Source organism: Netta rufina (genome assembly GCF_964035555.1).
Source record: "Netta rufina genome assembly, chromosome: 7".
Classification (NCBI taxonomy): domain Eukaryota; kingdom Metazoa; phylum Chordata; class Aves; order Anseriformes; family Anatidae; genus Netta; species Netta rufina.
In genome coordinates, this window is record NC_140130.1 from 30,198,667 (window position 1) to 30,223,128 (window position 24,462).

The 24,462-nt window shown below is 39.5% G+C and overlaps 1 protein-coding gene across 1 annotated transcript in view; it reads right to left on the minus strand.

Annotated features, from left to right (window-relative positions):
• The window catches only part of GFRA1 (GDNF family receptor alpha 1), a gene marked incomplete at both ends in the record, with an annotated part of 145,755 nt that extends 135,253 nt beyond the window's left edge, over positions 1-10,502 (minus strand). The window contains 3 exons of the mRNA XM_084290376.1: positions 7,732-7,815; positions 9,098-9,400; positions 10,463-10,502. Of these exons, the coding sequence (XP_084146502.1) occupies positions 7,732-7,815; positions 9,098-9,400; positions 10,463-10,502 (427 nt within the window). The remainder of the gene's footprint in view (positions 1-7,731; positions 7,816-9,097; positions 9,401-10,462) is intronic.
• Between the last annotated feature and the right edge of the window lie 13,960 nt (positions 10,503-24,462).

The window sequence follows — 24,462 nt, forward strand, 5'->3', positions numbered from 1 at the left end:
TATAAAATAATTACAGAATTGGCTTCATCAACAAAAATAGCCACACTTGCAAAATCAAACCTGTAAACACATTCCTTTCCAAGGTTAAAATAATACAACGTACAGCTTAAAATAAGAAATGTATGATGCTTATCACAAATAAGTTCTGCCTTGCAACTCAGAAATTCGTATTTCTTTTCATCACATACAGGCATTTTACTCTCAGTGTTTTTTAGCATACTGTCAACTCCTGACAGATACCACTGGCTTTTCCAACGCTGCCAAAGCTATCCTTGAGAATCAAACACAAATAGGGCTATAAAAGTAAAGTTCTAAAATATTTTAAAATGTTAAGAGCCAGACTGCAAATCACCTGCCAGGAGCTGCACCTTGCTGTGCCATCAAGAGATGGCGAGCTGCAGGATGCTGCTCTTTTTGGCACTGTTCTCTGCATTTCACGAGGGGATGCAGCTTACTGACAAGCCCCCTGAGGAAGACTGCTATGGACTCACCATCCCTGCTGCACCAGTCCTCCTGGTACCTGCACCACTGCAGCATCCTTGTGCTGCCATAGACCTACGTCAGAGGAAACACGGGCTTTTTCTCTTGCTCTCACCATGTCATGCCTTCAACTGCTAAAGAGACTGCTGCGTCCAACTGCTTATCCCTGCAACACACCAGTTTGAGGATACCTGACAAGAATGTGAACTTCTTGGTGAGTTGTTTTGTCCCCCCCACAGCCCATGACTGCTCCTGCCAGCTCCTTGAAATGGATGCCTCTCTCCCCATGGGTGACCAGACCCTGCTTCCCTCCTCAGCAATGAGCACCCCATCTCTCCAAGTAATTCCACCAATATCGCTGGGATATCAGCAGATACCTGCGCACCTTTGCTCCTACTTCCTAAGAAGTAGTGTGGTACTTATACAAACCATAAGGCTGGCCTATGATTAGAAACAGCAGGATACACAATTTGCTGCTCAAAAGCATGTGCACATGTTCGTTTGATACCTGGTTCACCACACTATAGTTGAGGCTTTCCTGCAAAGATACAGACTAAAGGAATGGCAATTCCGCTCTCCAAAGAGGCTACTTGAGACAAAGATGTGCTTCACTGTACGTACTATATGCAAAAAGCAGAATGCCAGGCCATGCTTATTCAACCAGCTATCTCCCATCACTTTCCTTTCAGGCTTCAGGAGAATACTGCTCTCCTTGGAGTTTCCTTCAAGTCTCCTACATATTCTCTCTTGCTCCTAGCATTCAAGGAGATGTTGAATATTCATGCAGAAATACTCTGTGTTGTATCACCAGATGCTTTCTCCTTCCATGGAATGGATTTCATCCCATTCCCATGTTGAAATGGGTTGACAAGCCCTGCCTAGACTACTGGGAAAAGCAACTCTGCATTTGCTCAGAACTGTGCCAAGCTAAAGAGGATAGAAATTTTCTTCTAACAAATCTTCAAAGATATTATAAAAAAGGTTCCAATTATCTCACCAAGGCAAGAAATATGGACTAAGCTGTGAATATTTACATATTCTTACGTGGTGTTTCAAGGCCTGTTCATGTTCCTGCTGAAGTTAAAGTGTGTATGCACTGCCTTTATAAGATAGTCAATCAGTTACTTCAGCAAGGTACTTAATTCCCCTCTCATAATCAGATCTAGCTTCAAGAAATGCAGAAAACAGGAAATTCAAAGAGCTCCTGCAAGCCAACAGTCACCAAAGTGACACTCTTTTGTGTGAAGTCCAATCTGATTATGGAAATGGCAGAAATGGAAATCAGCAACTAGTATCTATTCAGCCTTGATAACTTGTTATCTGACTGGAAGCCAGCCTAGTTGTCTCTGCAAAGAAAATCTGCAGACAGAAATGTCAAAGAACACAAACATTGTACATGCTCCTATTAGATTTATTTTTGTCAAACTATTTTCATTTTGTTAAATGCAGCTAAAATAGATGCCCGGGTTTGTTTGTTTGTTTCTTGAAACATGCAAAGGGACACAAATTCTCAGTGGAGCGTTACTCCAGATTTACAATTGTAACAATCATATTAAGTATCAGTCCAAAAACTATTATTCTGATTAATACATAATATCTGAGAAAGGAAAATATAGCTATGCATCAGACAGTCAGTAGGCAAAATTAACAATATGTTTTTACTTTTCTGTTTCAAAAGCCTCAACCGCACGTCAGAAAACCAGAACTAAGCCCAAAAATTACCACAGGAAACAGAATACATTGTAATCAAATAAAAAGATTTTGATGTGTTATGCTTACTTCAGTGGGAACAGAATCAGATTGCAAGACTCCTATTAACTTAATAGGATCTGGTTTATTGTTTATGAAATTGGGTGAATGTGCAAGGTAAGTAACATGAAATATCTTTTTTCTGAAATTAAAAAAAAATGCAACAATATAAAAGGGAAGAGCTAATAGAAGAGCATTGTAAACAATCAAGAGAAATCAACATATTTAGTAGTTTGCAAATTAAATTGCCCTTGTAGAAATGTGGCACTGCAAATATTCTTACAACAATGTCTAAAGAACACGTTAAATTAGAAAAATACATAGTATTTGAAATACACATAGATTTAGGAACAGACTCAGGATTAGAGGCCTCAGGCTGCAGGAATTGGGGATGTCATACCATATTTACTCATTGCAGAAGCCACTAATTCACATGCCACAAACTCCAAAAGGAAAAAGCAGTGAATCTTTTCACTAGGACAGAGACTGTAACATAAATAATAAAGATAAATAAAAATAATAGATATATATCTGGATTCTATAAAAGAAAAGTAATTTACTAAGTAGCAGCAGGTTACTTTTACTTAGTAGGGCACAGCTCTTACGTTAGTACAAGAATTGTGATAATGGATGGGGAAATATAGTCAACTCTTGGTTAAAAGAATTTGAGGATTAGGAAGGCCTGGACAATATTAACACACTATGACACGGTGTTTTCTCATTGTGTACCCTGCGCTTTACAGAAGTAGTAGAAAGAGAAAGTATGGGCACAATGAATCCTGAAGAGCTTTAAGCACATGGACAAGGAAGCTCTGTTTCTCTGGGTCCTGCAAATCCATTTTGAAATACCCCAGTCTTCCTCCCCTGCCTTTGCTCATAGTAACTTTTCCAAAGGAAACACTTGCAACCCACTCTCTGTGATGCCTGCACCCCAGCCTGGGAAGGATAAAGCAATGGGGAGGACCTGAAGGAAATGTTTTGCATACTGGAGTTCATTCTTTCCCAGCACCCACTTTCTCACTGGTGAACTCCAGTGATACAGGATGCCTACAAGACTTCCAATAGCTCAGATGAGTGGAAACTACTAACCCACTCCTTTCTTCTGAAGCACACAGAGATCCTACAGGGAGACCCATCTCCATCTCCATGAAATCCTTAAGTATCCCACAGAAAGACCATACATAAAATTGTCTAATTTAAAGACCACCAGCACACACATGGAATGAAAATTCCATCACTGCTGACTTTTTTATAGTCTCAACTTTTTAAATGCAATAAAGGGCCATCTTACTGACAATTGTTTTCATTCATACTTCTAGCTTACTCAGTACGCCACTACCTTCATCTGCTGTGCTCCTCACATCACTCCAATGAGGAATTGCACCCTCCTGTAAGAAGCCCCATTTGTTGTGCTGTCTACTGAACTCTCCTTTTAATTAACAAATTTACCATTGTAAGTATAGAGTATACCCTTTTTTAAAAAATTTAAGCTCCCAAATACTATCTGCAATGAGAGATTCACAAAGTCTTTGAAGAGCAAACAGCCTCTTACAAGAAAAGCAGAATCAGGAAAATCTCCTTTTTGAAATACAGTCATATGAGCCAGTTTCTCTCTCATTTGTTGCTGACACAACACGCACTTTGCAAAAACAACTTACTATACTAAGCATGTAACCAACCACACACTAAGCATGTAACCAACCACAGATTACCAGCAAAACTTCCATGTTTAAGAAACCCTGATTTTTGTTGCATGTTATTTAAGATTATTTTTAACATAGCAGATGTAAAATAAAGAAGTGGTACGTAGCTGAAAATTTGAATAATAAACCTGTGATTAACTAGGTAACTTAAAAATGAATCCATATGCATATGTCATCCTAAATATGTTGATCTAAATATTCAGTTCTTTTTAACATTATGTATTTGGTTCACACCACTTCACAGCCATGGCTTAAGGCTTTTTATTTGGCTTTAGTGCTGAAATAAATGAGACATTTCAGAAACATTTATTTTGTAAGTATTTCTACAGATACATGAAGCTAGAGTTTTAATGTAAGATATTTCCTTAATATGCCACAGAGATGACCACTACCCTGTATCAGTTGATATTAAAATAGTAAGGTATCTTTCAGTCATGATGGTCAAATAAAATACAAATTCAAGAGGCAAGCCGTTCCCAAAGTAGTAAAAAGCTGTAGATAGCTTTAACAAGTGACAAACTAATTCAAGCGTCTATGCTTACTTTGGTGTGAAACTCAACTCTTAAAATCAAATCAACAGATTTTGCATTTACTGTAGTTGTGATGTAAGTCAATAGCCTTAAAATGTTTTCACCTCTCAGAAGCTGTTAAGGTTTAAGCAAAAATGGTTGTTTAAGCTTTACATCACAGTAAGTAACCCAAATCTGCTACTCTCTGAAACACACACACAGGTCTTCAGTAATTCCAAGGGCTGCCTACTAGCATGGAATTCACAACCTTGAAGCAGAAGCTCCACATCAGACATGGTATTTCTAAAGAAAAATCAGACATATATATGGCAAACCAAAAAATAAGACAGCTCTGTACTGGGAAGAATTACAGTCCTGGATTTCGCAATGTGAAGTGTCAGGACTAACTTCAGAGGAGGAGCTGAATTCTGAACTTAAAGCATAGACAGAAAGGAAGGAAGGTCAAGCTCCTGAATACACAGAACACATTTTCACAAGTAAACCAAACACTGAAATCACATTCCTATTTTAGTCATCTTTTTTTACATTACACTTGCCCTGAAAATTTAGTAGAGTCAAATACAAAATGCATGCTTGCTATAGTATCTAGATATATGATACCTTGTGCTTAACTAGCACTATGGTAAGTAATTTTGTGGGTTTAGATTTTTATTTTCTATGTTGTTGGACATTGATTTAAATTTTACATAGAACACTTACCTTTTCTTTATAGTTCTAGATGAATTAAACCACTAGTGCCAGTGCAACGCGGGCCACTTACAAATATAACACAAAGCTTCATTTTAATTGCACAACCACATCATTTGTTCATATTATGTTAATGTGAAATGGAGTGAAACTACAAATTAGTAACAGGGTTAGCAATATATTCCTGAATTTTGTTTTAAGTCAACATATTGATGCTTGAAGGAATAAGAATATGGTGTTCTGTTTAAGTAAAGGATGTAATTTTGAACATCTTGCAGCACAGAATCAGGCCAACTTTAACCTCTTTTTAAAACTGTCCTCCATTTCTTAGACTTAGGTGTGCTCCAAAAGACTTATATAAAACACAAAATAATCCTGTTAGTCAAACATCTCCCCCTGCCCCCATGTACCACAGAAGATGATTACTGTGATTTTCTACACTGTTTCAAAAAACTAATAATAAAAAACAGCAGAAGCAGTAGGCTTGATATATACCAAGTCATACAGTACCATAAAATAACCTAAATGAGAACCATGGGTTAATCTCTGCTTTTAATTGCACCCAGGTAACTTTCATGAGAGTTAACACTGCAGCAACATTTGTAAGAATATATTATCGTATTAGCAGATCAGCAGTTATGACACTACTGCCAATACCGCTTGTACACTTTTTCTATCTTTAAAAAAAAAAAAAAAAAAATCAGGACATAAAAATCTTACAAAGTTCTGCTGTTTGGGGTATGCAAAGAGTCCTGAAAAGCTTAAAGACTTGGCACCTCTGAAGTACATGCAGTAGTAACCATGATGATAAGTAAAGTAACTTTTGCTAGTATTTCTCTTAAAGATTGCAATACTTCCAAATAATGCTGCTTTTCCTCTTTATTAAAACGTTTGTTTGTTGTTCCGTGTGAATCTATGCCTCCAATTGTTGTAAGACTGAAACTTCCATCAAAGCGAACAGGAATTTGTGGTGCACCACTAACAGTGAATGTGTCCTAACTAGCCCACCAGCATTCCAAGTGGCAGTGGCAGGAAGGACATCACTTGTTGGCAAATATATCATATTTTATTGTCACACTATATAAGTAGAAAAACTTGTTGCAGTTCTAAGATAATTTGTAAATAAATATGCAATCTGAAGTATAATGAAGAGTCAGAGCGTACATAGGGTATTTCCACAGAGATCATAGCACTGCAAAGGTTGGTTAGAATTTGACCCTTGGCAGGCTGACCATAAACTTTAAGAAAACAGCCCAGAACTCCTCTACATTGATTTTGTATTCAGTTGCTTGTTGTTGGTTTTAATAAATAAATAAATGAAAATTCTTCAGAAATTAATCTTTGCTCTCTATTTCTGCAACAGACTTGCTCACCAAACTCAGATTATCCTTTCAAAGGATGTATGTGATTTGTATCTGAAGCCACATCTTGAAAAGTGACTGAAGGTCTGATTTTCAAAGGCATTAAGACACCTAAAGATGCATTAAGCACTTAGAATTTTTAAAATCGTCTGGGCATCTAACACCTATTTAAATCACTTAGCCCTTCTGAAAATCCCAATGGGCAGTTATCTACATTTTATATGTCTATATGCCTTTGAAAATCTGTACCATTAAATGCTTAACAACCTACATCCCCCTGGCTTTTAATGAGACTTAAGGTCCTAACAAGTGTAAGTACTGCTCAAAATTGGTCAAGCCACTCTCTCTGGCATTTTTTTTTTCGCCCTTCTTTTGAAGAGCAACCTACTAATGCTTATCTGTAGCATGTCAGTTAACTACAGCTTTAACACAATCAGACACACATATTACGCTCTGCATTGTTTTGTTTTATGAAACTAAACAAACAGAAGTCCTGAGTATGTACTGCAACTTCAAAGACTTCCTGAAATTATGAAAAAGAATACGAATTCCGACCTGTAAACCCCATCAATGCCACAAATTCATTGTTTCAATATGATCCTAAATGAGTGTAACTTAATCTGATAAAAACAAGCAGCGTAATTTAATTATTGAGCAACAGTCTAATTACTACAAATAAGTTCTGAAAGATATGCACAAAGTAACAGCAAAAATTAAGAGAAAAACTGGAAAAAGAAAAAAGTTGTAAATTGGCTCCTTAAACAGACAGCAGTTCCAGAAAATATGACAAGCCTTAATTTGAAATTAATAATAAAAACAACCTGTGTGAAACTATGAAGCATTCCCTTATAGAAACATTTGAAAGATTGTCTTCCGTTTCTCTTGAATGTCAATGGGAGGTAACTTGCACTGACCACATTCCCAAAAAGGAAATTAGGAACATGGGGAATCAGATTGCCACCTACAGGAAAATTTAGCATTTATTGTCAAGAATGACTCAAGAAGAATACAAATTGCCATCCTGCCAAGAACTCCTTCAGTTTTACTTATTATTTAAAAACCAGTTAGTATTTTGCTCTGTGCAACTATATCATGAACTTATTAAATCCAAAAAGTCATTAACATTCTACTTAAGAGGGTTGTGCTCCACAAGCTACAAAAGTTCCATAGCAGCAGCAGATTAAAAGCATGTTTCAGCTAAAGAATTTTAAGTCTGCTTACCTGATACAATTGGTGCTAGCCTGAATATGTCTGATAGTCTGCTGTTAACTGGTTCATAGGGGGAATCTTCAAGCAAGTCATTTCCTAAAGGCAAAAAATATTTTGAATTTTTTTATACAAGAATTCAGGCTAAGATTTTGTGTTTACTTTTACTTTCAAATAAAGTTACTCTGTAACTGAGAAAGGTACTCTGCTTTAATCTGCTTGTGTGGCTATTTCTCTATAAACACCTGAAAGAAGCAAGTTTTTTATCCTTGTCACTAGTTCTTTTCTCTCCTTCCTCTGTGAATAAGGTCATAATTTGCAGTAACAGTCTGACATCACCCAGACTGTCCCATCTCAACATGCAAACAGGAGAGAAGCTGTAGCAGGGATGTTTCCCATTCGCTCGCATTAGCAGCACAGTTCTTATGCAGAGGAGCAGCCCAGGTGGCAGCCAAAAAACTAATATCTTTGGAATAAAACATTCCTAGCAAGATGCTGTTGGAAGGGAAACTTAGTTATGATGCAGAAAATGCTCAAGAGTAATGCAATTTATTATGAAAGTTAGAACACAAATAGATATTGACTCATTAAAATGTTCCAGTTGATGCCTGAATAAATGAACAGAAAGGGATGGCTTCCACAAAAGAATGCAAAAGTAGGTACAGAAAAAAAAGTTTAATGGGGACCACATGGAAATGAAAGACTGCATCTTCAACTCCAGGGCTAGAGAAAAGCAGGGCCAAAAAAAAATGACAGATCTCTCCCAAGGACCTGACTGTTCTCAACAGACTATGGAAAGTTTGCCAATGGCATCAATGAAAACAGAAGTTGCAAGTCAGTCACTGTCATATCCCTTTTAAGTGGCACTTCCTGGTCTAGGAAGCACAGATCTTTTTTCTGCCTCTGTTTGCCCAGGGATTATTGCTAGAGTATACTGGAAACAAAAACTTTTCCTTAAAACAATGCTCCTCTTCATATTACATTTAACTGTCAGCAAAGAGCTAAGAAATCAGTTTCAGTGTCCTGTGATCTTGTTAGGTGAGTCCTAATTAAGGACTTGAATTATTAGGAAAATGTCTCCAAATGACTGTTTTTGTAGCTTTTGCACTTGCTAATGCCCTTATCGTTTGACTCTGGTTTAGAAAGGTCAGCTGGGTCCCCTGGAGGAAACCCTCATTGTGGATTTCCCAACAACAGGAGACGGAGCAGCAGCTGTTCTTGAGTCGGATGAAAGGTCCTCAGTTTGCAGCTGAAGAGCACAATATGAATTACGAGGTCAGAACCTCAGTTTAGTCTCAGTGGCAGCAGCTAGCTGACGCGAGGGGCTGCGAAATCACACTGCATTAGGGGGAGTGTAATGTTTCTGTGTTTTGCAACGTACCCTGTAAGCTCTGGTACATGCTCCAGTAAATGCGCAGGCAGTTTTTCTCCTTCTTCATGCCCCTCTTACAGCGGCAGTTGTACAGAGATTTCTGCTTGAGAGCCTCCATGGCGCTTCTGCATTCGTCCTTCGCCTCCAGGCCTGTCGCCCGGCTGAAGTTGCTCTCTTTGCCAGCTACACACTGCCTCAGTGTCCTGTATTTAGTACTACAGCTCTGCTCCTTCAGACATTGATCGCTGGCTTTCACGCAGTCCAGGCGGTCCCCTCCAGGCAGCCCGCTCACTTCTGCGGACAAAAGTACATCTAGAAAGAGGAAACACAAACCAACAAACTCTTTTTGAGGGATGTGGCCAATCTAACCAGGGCTCCCGGGCAGGCATCCGGGAAGCACAAGGCACCTCCTCGCCGCAGGCGGCACCTTGCAAACCTCAGGGTGGTTTCGGAAACCACCTGGGGCTTTCAGTCTTAGGCAGATCCACTGTAGTGGGAACACACAGAAAGTGGAGGTTTTGACCCTGCTGGTTGGTTTATGAGAGAACGCGAAATGGAATAAAAACCCAGAGGGGTTAACGTGCCTGACACAACAAGCGTTCATTATTCCTTGGATCCACTTTGGAGAAACAAATAACCTCCCCGCTCCTGTGCTTAACTGAGGGGTTAAACACTCAGCCTCACTTTCCACAACAGCTTTGCTGTAATTTCAATTACATCCACGAACAACCCGCTCGGAGAGATAAGTATCCTCGCTGATTGATATTAGCCTCCTTTTTTTGCGTCAGTCACTTTTTAAAGGCTGTACACAGTTTTGCTTATTCTACACATATCTTAAAAGGGGGATTTATGATTCTCCCCCCTTCCATTTCTCTCCACGTATGATGCTTTTGCGGGAGAACAAAGCAAATTGCATTAACTCTCTCCTCTCCATCGTGCCCCCGTCACGCTCCCTCAGACACACGGATGGAAAGGCAAACACCTCCTGTGGAAAGGGAGCCAGCCAGGGCTGCAAACCTCTCGCAGTCGGGCAGGTTGCCAGCTCCAGGTGAAGATGTGATCCTTCAGCCGGCTCAGATCACCCTCCTCACCCCCTAAGCAGCCTTATCTTATTAAAATGAAAAGTTTTCCCATAACTTGTGAGAGCCCAATTTAACAGGAGGCTACACAGGCAAGTACCTAAGTGTACAACCTCCTGAAGCCCGAAACGTAGACTGGGCTAAGTGATGTGCAGCAGAGCCATAAAAAACTACTGGAAACTTCACTGTGCTGCCTAAACAATAAGCTGGCAACCATCAGGCATCCGATGCCATAAACCCTATGCCTTGCTTTATGAAGCGATGTACAGAGAGAAATCAGACCCCAGCAACTTACCCACTAAGGGCAAAGCGAAGTACAAGAGAGCGAGAAACATCTTGCTGTCTTCGGATGGTTTCCCCAAACGAGCTGCTGTGCCACAACAAAAAGGATCAGAGGGTAGATATTCCAAAACCTCCGAGGTCCAAAGACTCCAAGTTCACATCCATTGAAATCGAGGGAGGTTAAAAAAAATAAATAAAAAAAAAAATAGAAAACCACCTCTCTCCTCTTCACCGCTCCCACCCCCGGCGGCGGGAGCAGCGACGCAAAAGCTGAGCGGCTGAGCTTTTTGCCTTTAATTCTTTTTTTTTTTTCCTTAGGTTTCAGGTCTGAGCAACCTGAAAACACCAGGGCTGACTTAGCGGGGGCGCCGAGAAGTGCACGCCCGGCTGTGGCTGTGTGCGAGTGAGCAGCGGCAGCGGGGCACCGGCGCCGGGCGCCTCCTCGGGTGGGCAGCGCCTCTTCCCGGGGAGGGACCGGGCGTGCACGGGGCGGGGGTGGGGGGGACAACGAGACCCGGGGCGAGCCGCTGACAGCCCCGCCGAAGGCTCCCCAGGGTGCTCGTCCCCTCCCCAAACCCGCAACTTTATTTATTCGCCTGCCGGCGGTGCCACCCCTCGCCTCCTCCGCCGCCGGGGCTGGGGCTTCTTTGGCAGGGGCAGGTGCGGCGCCGCCACCTCCGAGAAACTTTGCCCGGGGAAGCCGGGCGGGCAGGGGGCGACCCGGGTGGGTTTCTGAGGGGAAGCCACCACCGAGCGAGTGAGTTAGGGGCAGGGCGATGCCCGGCTTCCCTCCTGCCCACGCCTCCACAGGGGCCCGCCGGTGGCGACCTCCCCCTGCCGGCCCCGGGGTGGCCGCCGCTCCTTGTCCCCTCAGCCCGGCCCCGGGGAGCCCCCCCCGGGGGACATCAGCCCTCAGCCGGCTCCCGGAGGGGGCAGCGCCCCCTCACGTCCCCGCTTCGTGGCAGGTGGCCCTAATGCTGCGCCTGGGGTGGCTTCCCCGCAGCTGCTACCGTGTGGGGCTGCCCCCAAAGCCGAAAATGGCACCGGTGCCCGGACCTCCTCGCTTTCAGACGCGGAAAATTCGATTCAGGTGTTCTTGGGTTTTGGCTGCAGCCAAATGTTTTCTCTTTGAAAAGGATCAGCCTGCGCTGTACTTGGCAATTTGGCGAGCAAGCTGTTTGGCCCGTTTGACTTGGGGAATGCGCTTCTCCTCGCGACACATGCTGCCCGAAGGAACCTGCCTCTCCTTCTGAGAAGGGAGATGATCAGGCTGGCCACTTTTACAGAGAAAACTGAGTGGCAGATGGAGCTAGACTGTTGTCAGGTACTTCAGAAACACTTCCTTAAAAGCCTAGCATATGCTGGGGTAGACAGAAAATACACCAGGCACAGAACCTTGCTGGGTGGAAGCTCTGTTTTTTTTTCTGGTCTTCCACTCCTGCCACTTTCTCTTAACAGGCAGAGCTGTATTTCTATGAAAAACAGACAGATGAACCTGTCCAGAGTACTGATTCTCCCCAAGAAGTCACAGTCCTGATCTCAGGTTGCAACTGACCACGTCACAACCCTCTGTGTTTTGGTTGTTTAGTATGAGGGGACATATGCTATCCATAGTGGGGAAAAAAAAAATAAATCTGTTATCTGCTGCATGTACAAGGATACCATCAAAGAGAAACAGACAATGGCCAGATTTTTGGAGTGTTCAAAGATAACCAGAAGGTGCTAAATTGGTGATGGCACTGTTGATAGAAGTCAGTCTCAGCTTTTGAAGTAGCTGCTATATAAGCAATGCAACAAGCTGGCCTTTCCGAACACTTCAGTGCAAATTGAAGTGAGGTACAGAGATGATTACTTCTTCACTGGTAATTTTAACATCTTTATGGCACGCAAAGTTATACAAGTTATTTGGTACAGCTTAATGTAGAAGCTATTTGTATGTCTAATAAACAGGTAGGTTAATTCACCTATAATTTAGAGGTGTAAGTCAGGAATAGTTACAACATTCATACCAGAGCAAGGCAAGCAAAAGTAAAACTGAAATCCAGACCACTATTTGCAAAACCATTCATGCATTAATGTTCTGAATACATACATATGTAAACACATACACGCAATATTATTTGGTATATAAAACCAACACACTGCACAGCTCTGCATTAATAGTGACTTTTGCTGTTATAAAACACAGCTTTTGTGGGGTGTTTACTATTACAGTGAAATTGAAATCGTGTTTTAAAAGTGTTAAAAATAAAAATGTTACTGGCAGTTCAGAAATAACAAGACATCTGGAAAAGCATGCATCCAAAATGCTGAAGATTGTCACTAAACACTCCTCTTGCCAGTCTTTGGTTTATCACTGAAAAACTAGCATTCAAAGTTAAAAAAGGTTAAAATTTCTTAATCCAAAAAAGTTTTAAAACACAACTATGTTCTAAAAACAAAATCCAAGGAGAAAGTCCATGCTACATACACTTGCTCAATGTCCAACCACTGCCTTTTTTTTTTTTTTTTCTTTTGATCAGGACTAGAGGCATGAGAAAGCTTATTGCATATCATGAGAACAATTGTACCATGGCAGAAATTACTATTTTATTTTTCTTTTGGAGATGGAATTTGTTATGGTTTTTGTCAATTTATGTCCAGTATTCATTAGTCTCCAGATGCCATCCTTTCCATTTATGCCTAAACTAATACTGAGACCCTGACAGCAGTGAGACAACACAAGTACTTTGCTCTCTTTGTAGAAGATCACTGTGGTTTTGGGTAGCTGAACCCACCTTATCACTTGCGTTTTGGACTCCCGTCCCATCAACACTTGAGGTATGCAGCAAATTTCAAGTGCCATTGTATACATATATCTTATGTATACACTCCTGCAAATCGTAGCTACAAACCATTTTCAGGGGTTTTGAGAATTTACAAAGGTCCCAGCCTGAAAATACCCCAAACTGGATCACCCACCACTGCAGAACACCAGACCTTCACTGCTCACCTCACCCGCTGCCAGAAGTCACTCCTGCTTCAGTGGTGACTTCACTGAGCTAATTCTAGACAGGTTATAGCAGTAGTACTCAGCCCGATCTGTAAATTCAGTAATTAGCTAGACTTTGTTTATCCTCAGTGGAGGATGTCAACAATAATGTTAATCGATAGCACTAGTTTTATCTGGAGCTTTTATTAATTTTATTTCAAACAATTATCCCCTACAGGCAAGCAAGACAACTGACTCACCAGGGAGCTGAAGCCTGCAGTATGGCCACCCACTATTTCTACATTTAAGATAGCAAGAAGAACAAAAAATGAAGTAATTTATTTATGAGCAAGATCCCTTCCCTCATCTTGAGAAAAATCATCAGCTGACATATCTGCCACTTTTTCATTGAAAACCTCTAGCCCACTCTGTGGCTGGAATCGTAAACCCTATGCTCTTTTCATGTTCTTTTCCACTTGCCTTTTACCTCCTCTAGGGTAAAACTAAGTCCATGGGTGCTTTGCTGTTGATTTTGGTCAAACCATGGTCCACCTTACTATTTGTATGTGACAACCACCTAAGCCATGAGGCTCTTCAGTAAAAGTTTTTTTTGTTTGTTTGTTTGTTTAATTTAATTCCTTAATGTGAACATTGTAAAGATATTTAGGCTAGTTTTCTATTCTATTGATTGATTTTTGTTAAAAAGTTCCAGAACAATGAATATAACATAAGAAATATAAGGTACAGCTGCTAGGGACAAACATTTCATTACAAGACGGATGACAGCATAATCACTGCTGAATTATTGTTTAAATGCCATTACAATATAAATAATGTGGAAGACAGAACTAACTTCCTGAGCTACTTACTGCCAGCAATAACTGCTATTTCTTCAGGTCTTACATAATTTTAGACTCTTGGTTCTCTGTTCTACATTAGCTGGTGTTCATTAACTGAAAACTTTTAATAAAGAAAAGGCATGGTAATGAGGAAGGAAGGGTTATTTGCTGTTAGAGATTCTGTGGGGGAAAAAAAAAAAAAAAGATTCAAAGCCTGTTTTTTGGGGTTGTTTTTTGTTGCTGTTGTTTTTTGATTTTTTGTTTGTATTTCCAAAGCCAAGAACTATGGGCAGATTGCAGCTTCTTGCCACTTACAGGCTGCACCTAACTGCACTGAATACAGGAACAGCATCACTCCCCATCGCTAGTCAGGGCCATATGGTACTTTAGGCCAGTCATACAAGACGTGTGAAGTCAGAATACTGTTTTTTTCTGTATTCAATCATACTGGATTTCCTTCTGCCTCCTCATTTGCATGTAAATTAAAGGTTGACAGCAAACTCTCAGAAGGGTGTCACACGGAAGAAAAGCTGACTCAAATGCTAGTTGATGTTGTTTTGCAGCTAGTCCCATATGCAAAAGCTGCGGCATTGGAGCACTGTGTTAGGTTGTTCTGGCTGGCTGCAGTTCAGATGACAATGTAATGGTAAGCTGACAAAAAGGTCGAATTAATACATTGACTGGACCACAGCTAGCCAGCTAATTCCCTCCACCACCTCTGCCACAGACCTCCTTTTAAAGACTGAACCCTGCAAGAAAATATTGAAGTTGGAGCCACTGAGCCAGAGGAAACTTGCACAGTATTATCTGTGGGCCCAGCGGGTATGTAGAGACACAGTATGCTGAAATAAGAACAGTGCCATAAACTTTACATGTAATTCTTTGGGGAAGGAAAAGGTGAAGCAAAGCTGAAGCTGAATTAATGAGTCATCTATAGCAGGTGGGGGAGAGCAAGCGACTGATGGGAATAAGGCTGGGTGCCATGAGAGCACAAGCGGTAGTGTTTACACAGGAGGTTTTATTTCATAATGAGAAAGGGAGGGTGGAAAAGTTAGAGAATTACTAGGGACTGGGGGAAGAATCTGCACTGCATCTCTTTTTGTCTTACATATATCTGCTTACCATGAAGTCAAAGCATCTAATGGTGGGAATAAGGCAAAAAGGATTTGCTCAAGGCATTAAAGTTTTCTAAAGGACAGATTAAATAACAGTGCTCCAAAAATCAATTTTGAGGGGCTTATGAAGCCTTGAATGGGCTTTTGCAGCACAAAAGCAAGATTGAGTTTTTACTGAACTTGTCATTTATTTGGGTTTACAGCTTTCAGTAAGTATCAGGAAAAACATAAAACAACAGCAAAGTAAACAATGAGCATTCACACAGTAATCAAATAAAAACCATGTGGAAGTGCAATCCAAATTACTGAGTGACCTAATTCACGCAAAAGTATAAGAAAATAAAGCTCCCAGTTGCACCAGAAAAACATTTAAAAATGGACAAAAACAACACCAACAACAAAAACACCTTTAATCTGGACTGGTAATGAATTCACACAGCTGTTCTTGGCCAGAAAGTTTTCATAATCTCTTGCTTCCCTGTCCTCACCAGAGGTTGTGTTTGTGTAGTGTCAGACCACCCAGAAAAATAAAAATAAAAAATCCTGAGCGAAATCATATCTAATACGTGACCTGGTTTTGACTTCAGTAGAACAGATGCATAAGTACTAAAACACTACAGTGCAATTCAGAGAGCTTGCAGTTAAGAAAGAGGACAAAACGTACACCTAGCCAAATTCATTTACCCTTAAAAGTTGAAAATATGAACAAAACTGTTGCCAGGCACTTGTGGAGCTCCATACCACATACGAATTGATTTCATTAAACTTTAAATACTGATATACGGGTATAGGCATTGATGTTTGCTTGAACTGGTAAGGAAAAAGTTGTTAGGAGGGACTGATGATAGTTGTATCCCTCGATTTACGTCTTATTGCTTTAAAAGTGGAATAATACAGCCCCCTAGCTGTTCGTAGAGGCAATTCATGCTAAAGTGGGAGAGGTGATTCATGGTTCTACAGCAATGTGCTAAATTCCACAGCACAAGAGAATACAGCAGTCAGCAAAGGAACTTGATGTCAAGAAGTGAAGCAGAAATATAAAAGATGAAAACACAAAAGATTATATGTTAAGTGTTAGTAATTCATGTGCATATAAAGTCTAAAGCAACACAATTCAGCTGCTAGCATAGCATCATTTCAAACTTCAGCTTCTAACTCATATGTTGGCAGCTTCAGCCTTTAGCATCCATGGGCACTGGCAGCTACTGTGACTCAAGCAGCATCAACATTTAGATTGTTAGCTTGAACATACTGGTGACAACCTTCCTTTTGTCTTCTTAAACTTCTGCAATTACCAGCAATGTGGTTTTCTAGAAACCATGCAGTTCTGAACCATGGGACAGGAAACCCTACCTTATACTATGTAAAATATGTTTGTATTAGTGAACCTCATCATCTCTGGAGAAAAACTAAAGTTCTAGAAAAGTAATTCATTCTAATTAAGTCTAGTGCTGTACAAACATAACATTCAAGGCATATTCAAAAATATATTGGTGGAAAGCATTTGTATTTCAGAACATTGAGATCAAATGAACAGCACCTGAGAAAAGCCACATAAAAACGTGAGTGTTGGCATCTTCCATTTGTGTACTGCTTCATTTACATGTAGGCTTCATTTCCAACCTCCTATACTTAATTGAAAGTAATAAAACATCCACATACAAAATAGTGTGCAAAAACTGGTAAAGTTCTCCTTTCAGATGTGCACAGCTCTAGCTAGTGATGAGCATTCAGCTTTCACTGTTCATGCTACACTGGATATGCACACATTTACAGAGCAGAGAATATTAAATCCTAGAGGAAGATTTTGCTTTCACTTACTATACATATCTTATTCTAAATTGTAGGATGAAATCTGCCCTGACTCATGCCCTGTGTAGGGAAGTCAAAAATGATGCACAGAGGTTAAAGTCATTTTAGACTTTGGTGACCAAAGGCAAAATTATCATCTTAGATTTTAAAAACTGTATTTCTTGTACATTTGCTAGACTAGCCCTGATGAGTAAAATCAACTGTTCTCCTGATGGTGAATATCACTGAAATTGTAAATTTATTGGAAGTTTCTGAAAAGGTTAGCGACTCTGTCAGCGTTAATTCCTGTTTTCTCTGTCTTCCTCTGAGGTGAGAAATTTAGGGTACAAAAAGTCTCAAGGGATTTGTATTTGAGGTGAAAGGAGATTAAGAAAAAAAATGGAAGTGGAAGAAACTAGTGTTGTAAATGCCTTAAGGATTTGTCCTACAGAAAAAGCAAAGCTAACTATTCTTAGATATTTGCCATCAACTGCCACATGCAGCGTCTCTACTAAAGGCACTGTGATACCGGGGCGAACTTGGCTGCTTTTTGTTTTATAACAATTGCCTGAACAGCTCTGCAAATGCTTCAGTAAAGATAATTGCACACAGAACAATTTGAACTTATACGTTTAGTCATAAAAATTATTCAATAAATACGGGATGAAAAGGCTAAGTATTTCTTGAGTCAGCAACAATGGCTCCTTGTATTTTTATTTGTAATTTTATAGTTCAGGAAGAACCTTATGACTGGCAAATGAGATAATTCCCCTGTAATCCAATTGATGATCAGCTGGAAACACACTGCTGAAAATCAAGACCTGTTTGTTCTATTAAAATACCAGATAATCCTGTTTCTTGGCTCTTTTGCCACTACTTCTGTGAAATCCTGATGACAGCAGAATACCCACAGAGCACTGTACACACCAATGAAGTAAACACATCAGGCTAATCTGAAAGGCAAGTCTGAAAGTTGGAGTCACAACTGATTCTTTTCTGCAAGTATTCATTACATCAACCACAGCTCTTAGCTGTTAAAGAAATTTGGCTGGTTTAATCATGTAATCATGTGATACACAGATAAATCTACAGGACGGTCTCCAGGTAGATATAGACACTTGCTGGTAACACCAGTAAATAATTAAAAAAAAAAAAAAAGAAAGCTTTTATGATGGAATGCCTGCATCGATCCTGCAGCTTTACTAGCAGACATAATTGAGTTGAAAAGCAACAATATCTTCTTTTAAATTATGAAGGTGCACTATTCAAACTTCCTGGATGCTGTCTAAATTCAATCCTTATTCTAATCATTTACGTGTAGATGCATCCTGGATATTCCTAAATAAACCGTACCCTAAGATGTCTGTAAAAGTAACCAAATGTGAACGATACTTGACTTCTCACCCCATCTCACCCCCTCACTGGGAGGGATGCAAAGGTTGATTTGCCCTTTGCTTTAGGCAGACACGCTACTGCCTTCTAATCTCAATAATATACTTCACTAGACCAGCAAGAAACAGATCAGACTGAGCTTTCTGTTTTAGCAGAGAAAACTCATTTTCGCTGGGTGGACCAGACTAGACACAAGATTTGAAAAGAAAGCCTTCCCCCACTACTGTATGGTTGCCACAAGAGTCCTTCTCCAGGTGGTTTCCTGACCTGAACAAAGTTTACTCAGTCTCCTAGAGTGCCTTAGGTCTTTGTTTCACTGGCACCTCCAAGGCTTGCCTGAACAGATTCAGGCACTCAGAAAGAGCCTCAGCTCTCAAAGGAGCCCTCAGCTGGCCCTTGCTGAGCTCTCCTAGGAACCCTTGTTGGTCCTTGCTTACACTGTCATGCCTTCCTTGCCCTCCACTGGAGAGGCTTCTCCCTCTAGATAGGCTGGATGCAAAAAAAAAAAAAAAAAAAGCAGGTTAAATACACACGTACTTTGTATAAAGCATAACTTGGTTTTCATTTAAATTATGTTAGCTCAGGTTTTCCTGTACACTGGTGAATAAATATTGGTCCACTAAAGGGAAGTGCATAATCAAGACTGCGTTGGTTCTTCTCTTCTGCTAAGCACTTGAAAGGACAATGTCCTGATCCTAAAGAGGAAGAGCATCCAGCATACAAGACTGTCTAATGTCTGGTTGTTTGCTTCTTACAAACCATACCTGAAAACATTTTCTAAAGGGTATTCTTCTGAACACAGCAATGGATATATATATATATATACACACACACATACAACTGAGCTGTACGATTTATTTTATAGATGGCAGAAAGGCTAGAAAGCTGCATTTCTAAGTAAGGAAAAGAAAAAAGTTTCTGATGCAGTCATTTTTCATAGGAATTTCTGAGTTATTAGTATAAGAAAGCAGAAAAAAACTACAGGGTAATCAGACAAAATGTTAAGATAAAATATAAATATTTACTATAAGTTTGAAGCTGTAAAAAATTACTTGCAGGAAGGCAGTGTGACCCATCCAAGTCTGTGACTTTGTTAATTATCCAGTAGATCATTATTTATAACAAAATAATGCAAACTTTTAAATATGTACAGTAATGGCTTCTTGCCAGAATGAAATGTAATCACGATGTTCCCAGAATAAAAAAAAAATAAAAAAAAATATGATTAATGGCACAATTTTTGAACACGATTACATTGTAATCTGTGTAACATCAAACTGGAGCTAGACATAGCAACCTGATGGATGCACAGTAGGACTTCACGAAACCCCTGTGCATCACATCTGAGGTTTTTTTCCTTCATCAGAAAAAGGAGGCAAGAAAAAAATAAACAGGACCACAAGTTCCAACAGGATGGCGGCAGCACAACTGGACCTCCAGTAAAGCCTGACGGGGGAGGACCTTCAGGGATGTCAGATGCTGAGCTCATGACCACCTGGCTTAACGCTCTGCTCCTCCAGCTTACTGATAGCCACTGCTCCTATCAGCCAGGAAAGGGGAAGCAGAGAGAATCACGGTCCTAGAACTGGATGTTTGTGGTCTCTGTGGTGGAGTGCGAAAGTCCTCATCCTAAGTGTCAGAAAAAAATTGTAAAGCAAAGGCACCCTAAATTGTTAGCTTGCCAAAAAGTTAGCTGTATCATAATAGTTTTTGGAGGACCTGGAAAACACCAGGAAGAGTACCAAGAAGAAAGGTGTTCATCCCAGCGCAGGTATTTTACTGCATTACCTCAGATTTATTTGAAAATGCATACTTCACATTTTTTGGTGAAATGTGTTAAAATCTTGAGCCTAACTGGTTAAGTGTTGTAATTCACATTCAGGTGGAATGCTGTTATATTTTAATTTAATTCTCACCTTTGGACACTTAAACTTCTTCAAATTTTACTTGTTGAAAATGCTTAGAAGAATTCCATTATCACAAAATAGACTCCATAGATAACCAAAACCCTAGATTTGAACATATATAACAAAAGAGAATAAATTTCATCTTCAAGATGAAGGCACTTGTGTAGATTGAAAAAAGAATTTCAACAGACCTGCCTTTGTCTGCTGGAAATACAACACTAAATTCAGCGTACTTTTTTCTTCTCAAAACACATGGAATTCTTCTGCATTGTTGCTCTTAAAAGCTCATGTTATTGACTTCTTTGCCAATCGTTTACCCACCAAAAATATATAGAAAATCTTGTTGGCTTTTTTTTTCTTCATTAATGGTATGTTTTATGATCTCAAAATATTTTAAATAGGAAAAGCTAGTTTAGTGCAACTGTAGTAACTATCTACAGGTTATGTGTAACCACCAAAACAATGCTATTTCCTATGATACTTTGAATTTTCATTTTTTGCAGAGCTTCAATGAAAAAAATCATTATAATTTTGATATTTGTCATATTAACTATTTCTGCAATATAGAAGAAATTCTGTCCTTTCGACAACTGCTCAAACCACTTTTATTCTATTGTAAACAGACTGAATTAAAGTGATGTGCCAAACTTAGTATGTACAAATTGCGCAAATTTCAGAGTTATTGATTTCTGACAGTGCTTACAGGCATTAAGCAATACTTTTTCAGCCATCTGAAATAGCTCACTTCAGCGTGGAGACTACATTGAAGGAAAGCTGAAAATGTTTTGACTGCCTAGTCGATATTCATTTTACTTTAAGATTCAGGACTTAGAAAAAAAAAATTATTATTTTTTTTTTAATTTCATAAAATGATATTTAATCCCTGTAGGAAAATATTGCCTTTTTTTTTTTTGTCCTCCCAGAGGAATAACCACAAGTGCTCTTCCTGCAAGATTTCCATGAAAGAGCAAATGCTCTTTCTGCTAAATTTCTACGTTATGCGGAATGTAACAGTTGATGAATGTTGACTAAAGTACGTAAAAAAAAGATCATCAAGTCCAACCATTAACCTAGCACTGCCAAGTCTACCACTAAGCCATGTCCCTAAGAACCACAATTACACATGCTTTAAATACCTCCAGGGATGGTGACTCAGCTGCTTCCCCAGGCAGCCTTCTCCAAATTCATGCATGGGGGCTGAACCCACTACCCTGGGATTTAGAGTCCCATGCAATCAGTACCTTGGAAGACAGCTTCCACTCTGACATAATACTATTTCTAAAATAAAGCATTTGGTTGAGTTTACTGTACTGTAAAGCCACTCAAGAATGCTTTTATTTCTGTGATGATTAGAGAAAAGTCAAGCTCCCCTGAAAAAAAAAAAAATCTTTAGGATTTTAAGATGAGAAGTAACTTGGCATTGTATTGCAAACCACTTTACCAAGGCAGGGGTACCACATTTCTGTGTGATACTTGCAAGAGATGGGTATCTATGCCTATGCTATGCAAAAATAGCTCTTACGGAGTAAATCTGACACTGGGCTCACCATGCACACACCACAATGTCAATTTATTCCCATGCAGAGACCATTTATTATAGCTGTCCAGATCCCTGGAAACTTATATGAGGCACTGCCAAGACCACTAGATATCCAGAAATCCTGGAGAAACGCCTAACATCCTCAAATCTGATTGAATAGACCAGAAGTTAAATAAATTCAGCCTTGCTCTGGTTTCCAGGAGGGACCTTGAAAGGAGGAGACTAGACATTTAGCTACTTGGGCGATCTGGGATACATGTAGAGCACCTAATAGAACAAGAAGCAAGAAGGTAACTAACTTTCTGCCAACAGACATTGGAGTACGTTTAGCAGAAGGATTTTTTTCCCCTCTCATCAGCAACCTAAAAGCTTCCCAAATCCTGATTTAGGTTTTACTGTGGCACAAAAGTAAAATAAATGTCAGATAACAGTAGCTTAGATAACAATAAAAGGCAGGGAGAAGAGTAGTACGCTATGTAAAATGCTAAAGTGAAAAAAATCTGACAGGATCAGCTGTAATATTTCTGTTGTTCCAACTGAAACTTAAAACAAGTAAACTTAACATGTCTCAGCAGAAACTTTTCAGCTTAAATTTAATCACACAATTTATTAGAAAAAAAGCTATTTTCAGCTGGACTTATGTACCTAAGACGATAAGAAAAAGTTGGGTTTATTTTATTGCTGTTCCAGATGGTATCCAAAAGGGACCGAGAAGTGTGGGAGTAACCATTCTCCACTTACATGGGGTTTGGATTTAGAAAGTTACATATGTCACGCAACTGCCAACTACTTCTTAAAAGGTTCCATGGCTTGTAACACTGGACTCCACAGAGACAATGATATGAAAAATAAAGAAAAACTAATTCAGTGTTTTTGCAGCTAGCATCCCTAGCAGAAAAGGCGGTTCAAAGGAAATGCAACTTGAGGATTTGTGGAGGGCTGGCAGGTTTAGAGACATTCATTTTCTATATATGATTCAGGCCATCTCTTCACTGAAAGATAATTTATCTAGAGTGTCAAGATAGGACTCAAGAAAAGAGATACAGAGTAGATCTGACCTGACTTACGAATCTGCTATTTTATTTCTCTGACAAAAAATGTAAGGAGAGGGACAGAGTGAGTAGCAGTAGATTACACTGACACTTAGTAATCCGTGCATTAAGAAAGACCTTTGAACTCCAGCTTCCTGGATTGAAGAAGATAAGCCACATCACAGAACTGATACATCGATACCACTGTACAAGCTATGAGAAATAAACTGCCCAATTTCAGAGTACAATTATTCGGAATTCAAGAAACAGTACAGAGATAAAACGTGTATTTTTTCTCACTAGAGGCAAGAAAAATGTTAGTATGGCTGCTACAAGCACAGACATCAGTAACACACAGTAAATTACCTGCTGGATCTTTAACACCATGGTGTTCCTTGTGGCCTCTAGTCAAGGCATCCATATCTATGTAAAAAATGATCTTTAGGAACACACATTGGAAGCAGTACATTTACATCCCATCTAATTTTATCCACTTAATAACAGGTGACTTAGGAGCCTAGTTGCCACAGATTCTTCGTACATTTAAAGAGACAAAGCACTATCACTTCACTTTTCAATTATTTGTTTTCAGCTAGTAGTCAAGAAACCAAATCAGAAGGAAAAAATGCAAGTGTAATTACCTTGAAATGGATTTAATAAAGGCTGAAGAACCTGAATCATTTAGCGGTTGGATAAGGCATCTGTAAACAATTTGGTAGAAAACCTAAGCTAGAAAGCCCTGAGAATCCTGATTGACAAAATATGGTATCATCTAAATATTTTTTTAAATTACTTGAGCTAGAATCATCCATTAAAGGGTGCTTTCTGATGTAAAGTTGCAGGAAGTTCTGAACCAAAAAAACAATCGGCCTTTTCTTTTCAAACCTTACCAATACACATGAAGTGCTCCTGCCTGCCTGTCATAAGTAAGATTTTCTTATTTGGAAGAAACTCTTGGAAGATCTGAAAAAGCAAGCATTAAATCAAGTCTTGCAGCATACTGAAATGATGTCCCATAAAACAATTACATCCCTTTATACTTCAGGAGAATAAGGGACTGAAAAACACTGAAAAAAATAAAAAAGTGAGTCAGAAAAGGACAGTAGAAGTTGCTAAAGTCATAGGATTTCTTGACCAGACACAATTCAGAATTCTGCAAATCAAAATTTTATACCCCATTCCAGACAGTTGATGAGGAAAGTAACCCTAGCCAATATGACTCAGAGAAAAATTACCTCCTGGTCCCAATCAGGTGATCATCTTAACCCTGAATATGTAAGCAAATTAAATCCAATTAACACCTGACATTTTTACCTGCTGCCAATCTCTTACCATTTAAGAAAGGGTGGCTCCCTTCTCCTAGACCATGCACTAAGAAGAAACATCAAAGTCCTGATGTATGCAGAATAGCAGAAGCCCCAGCACAT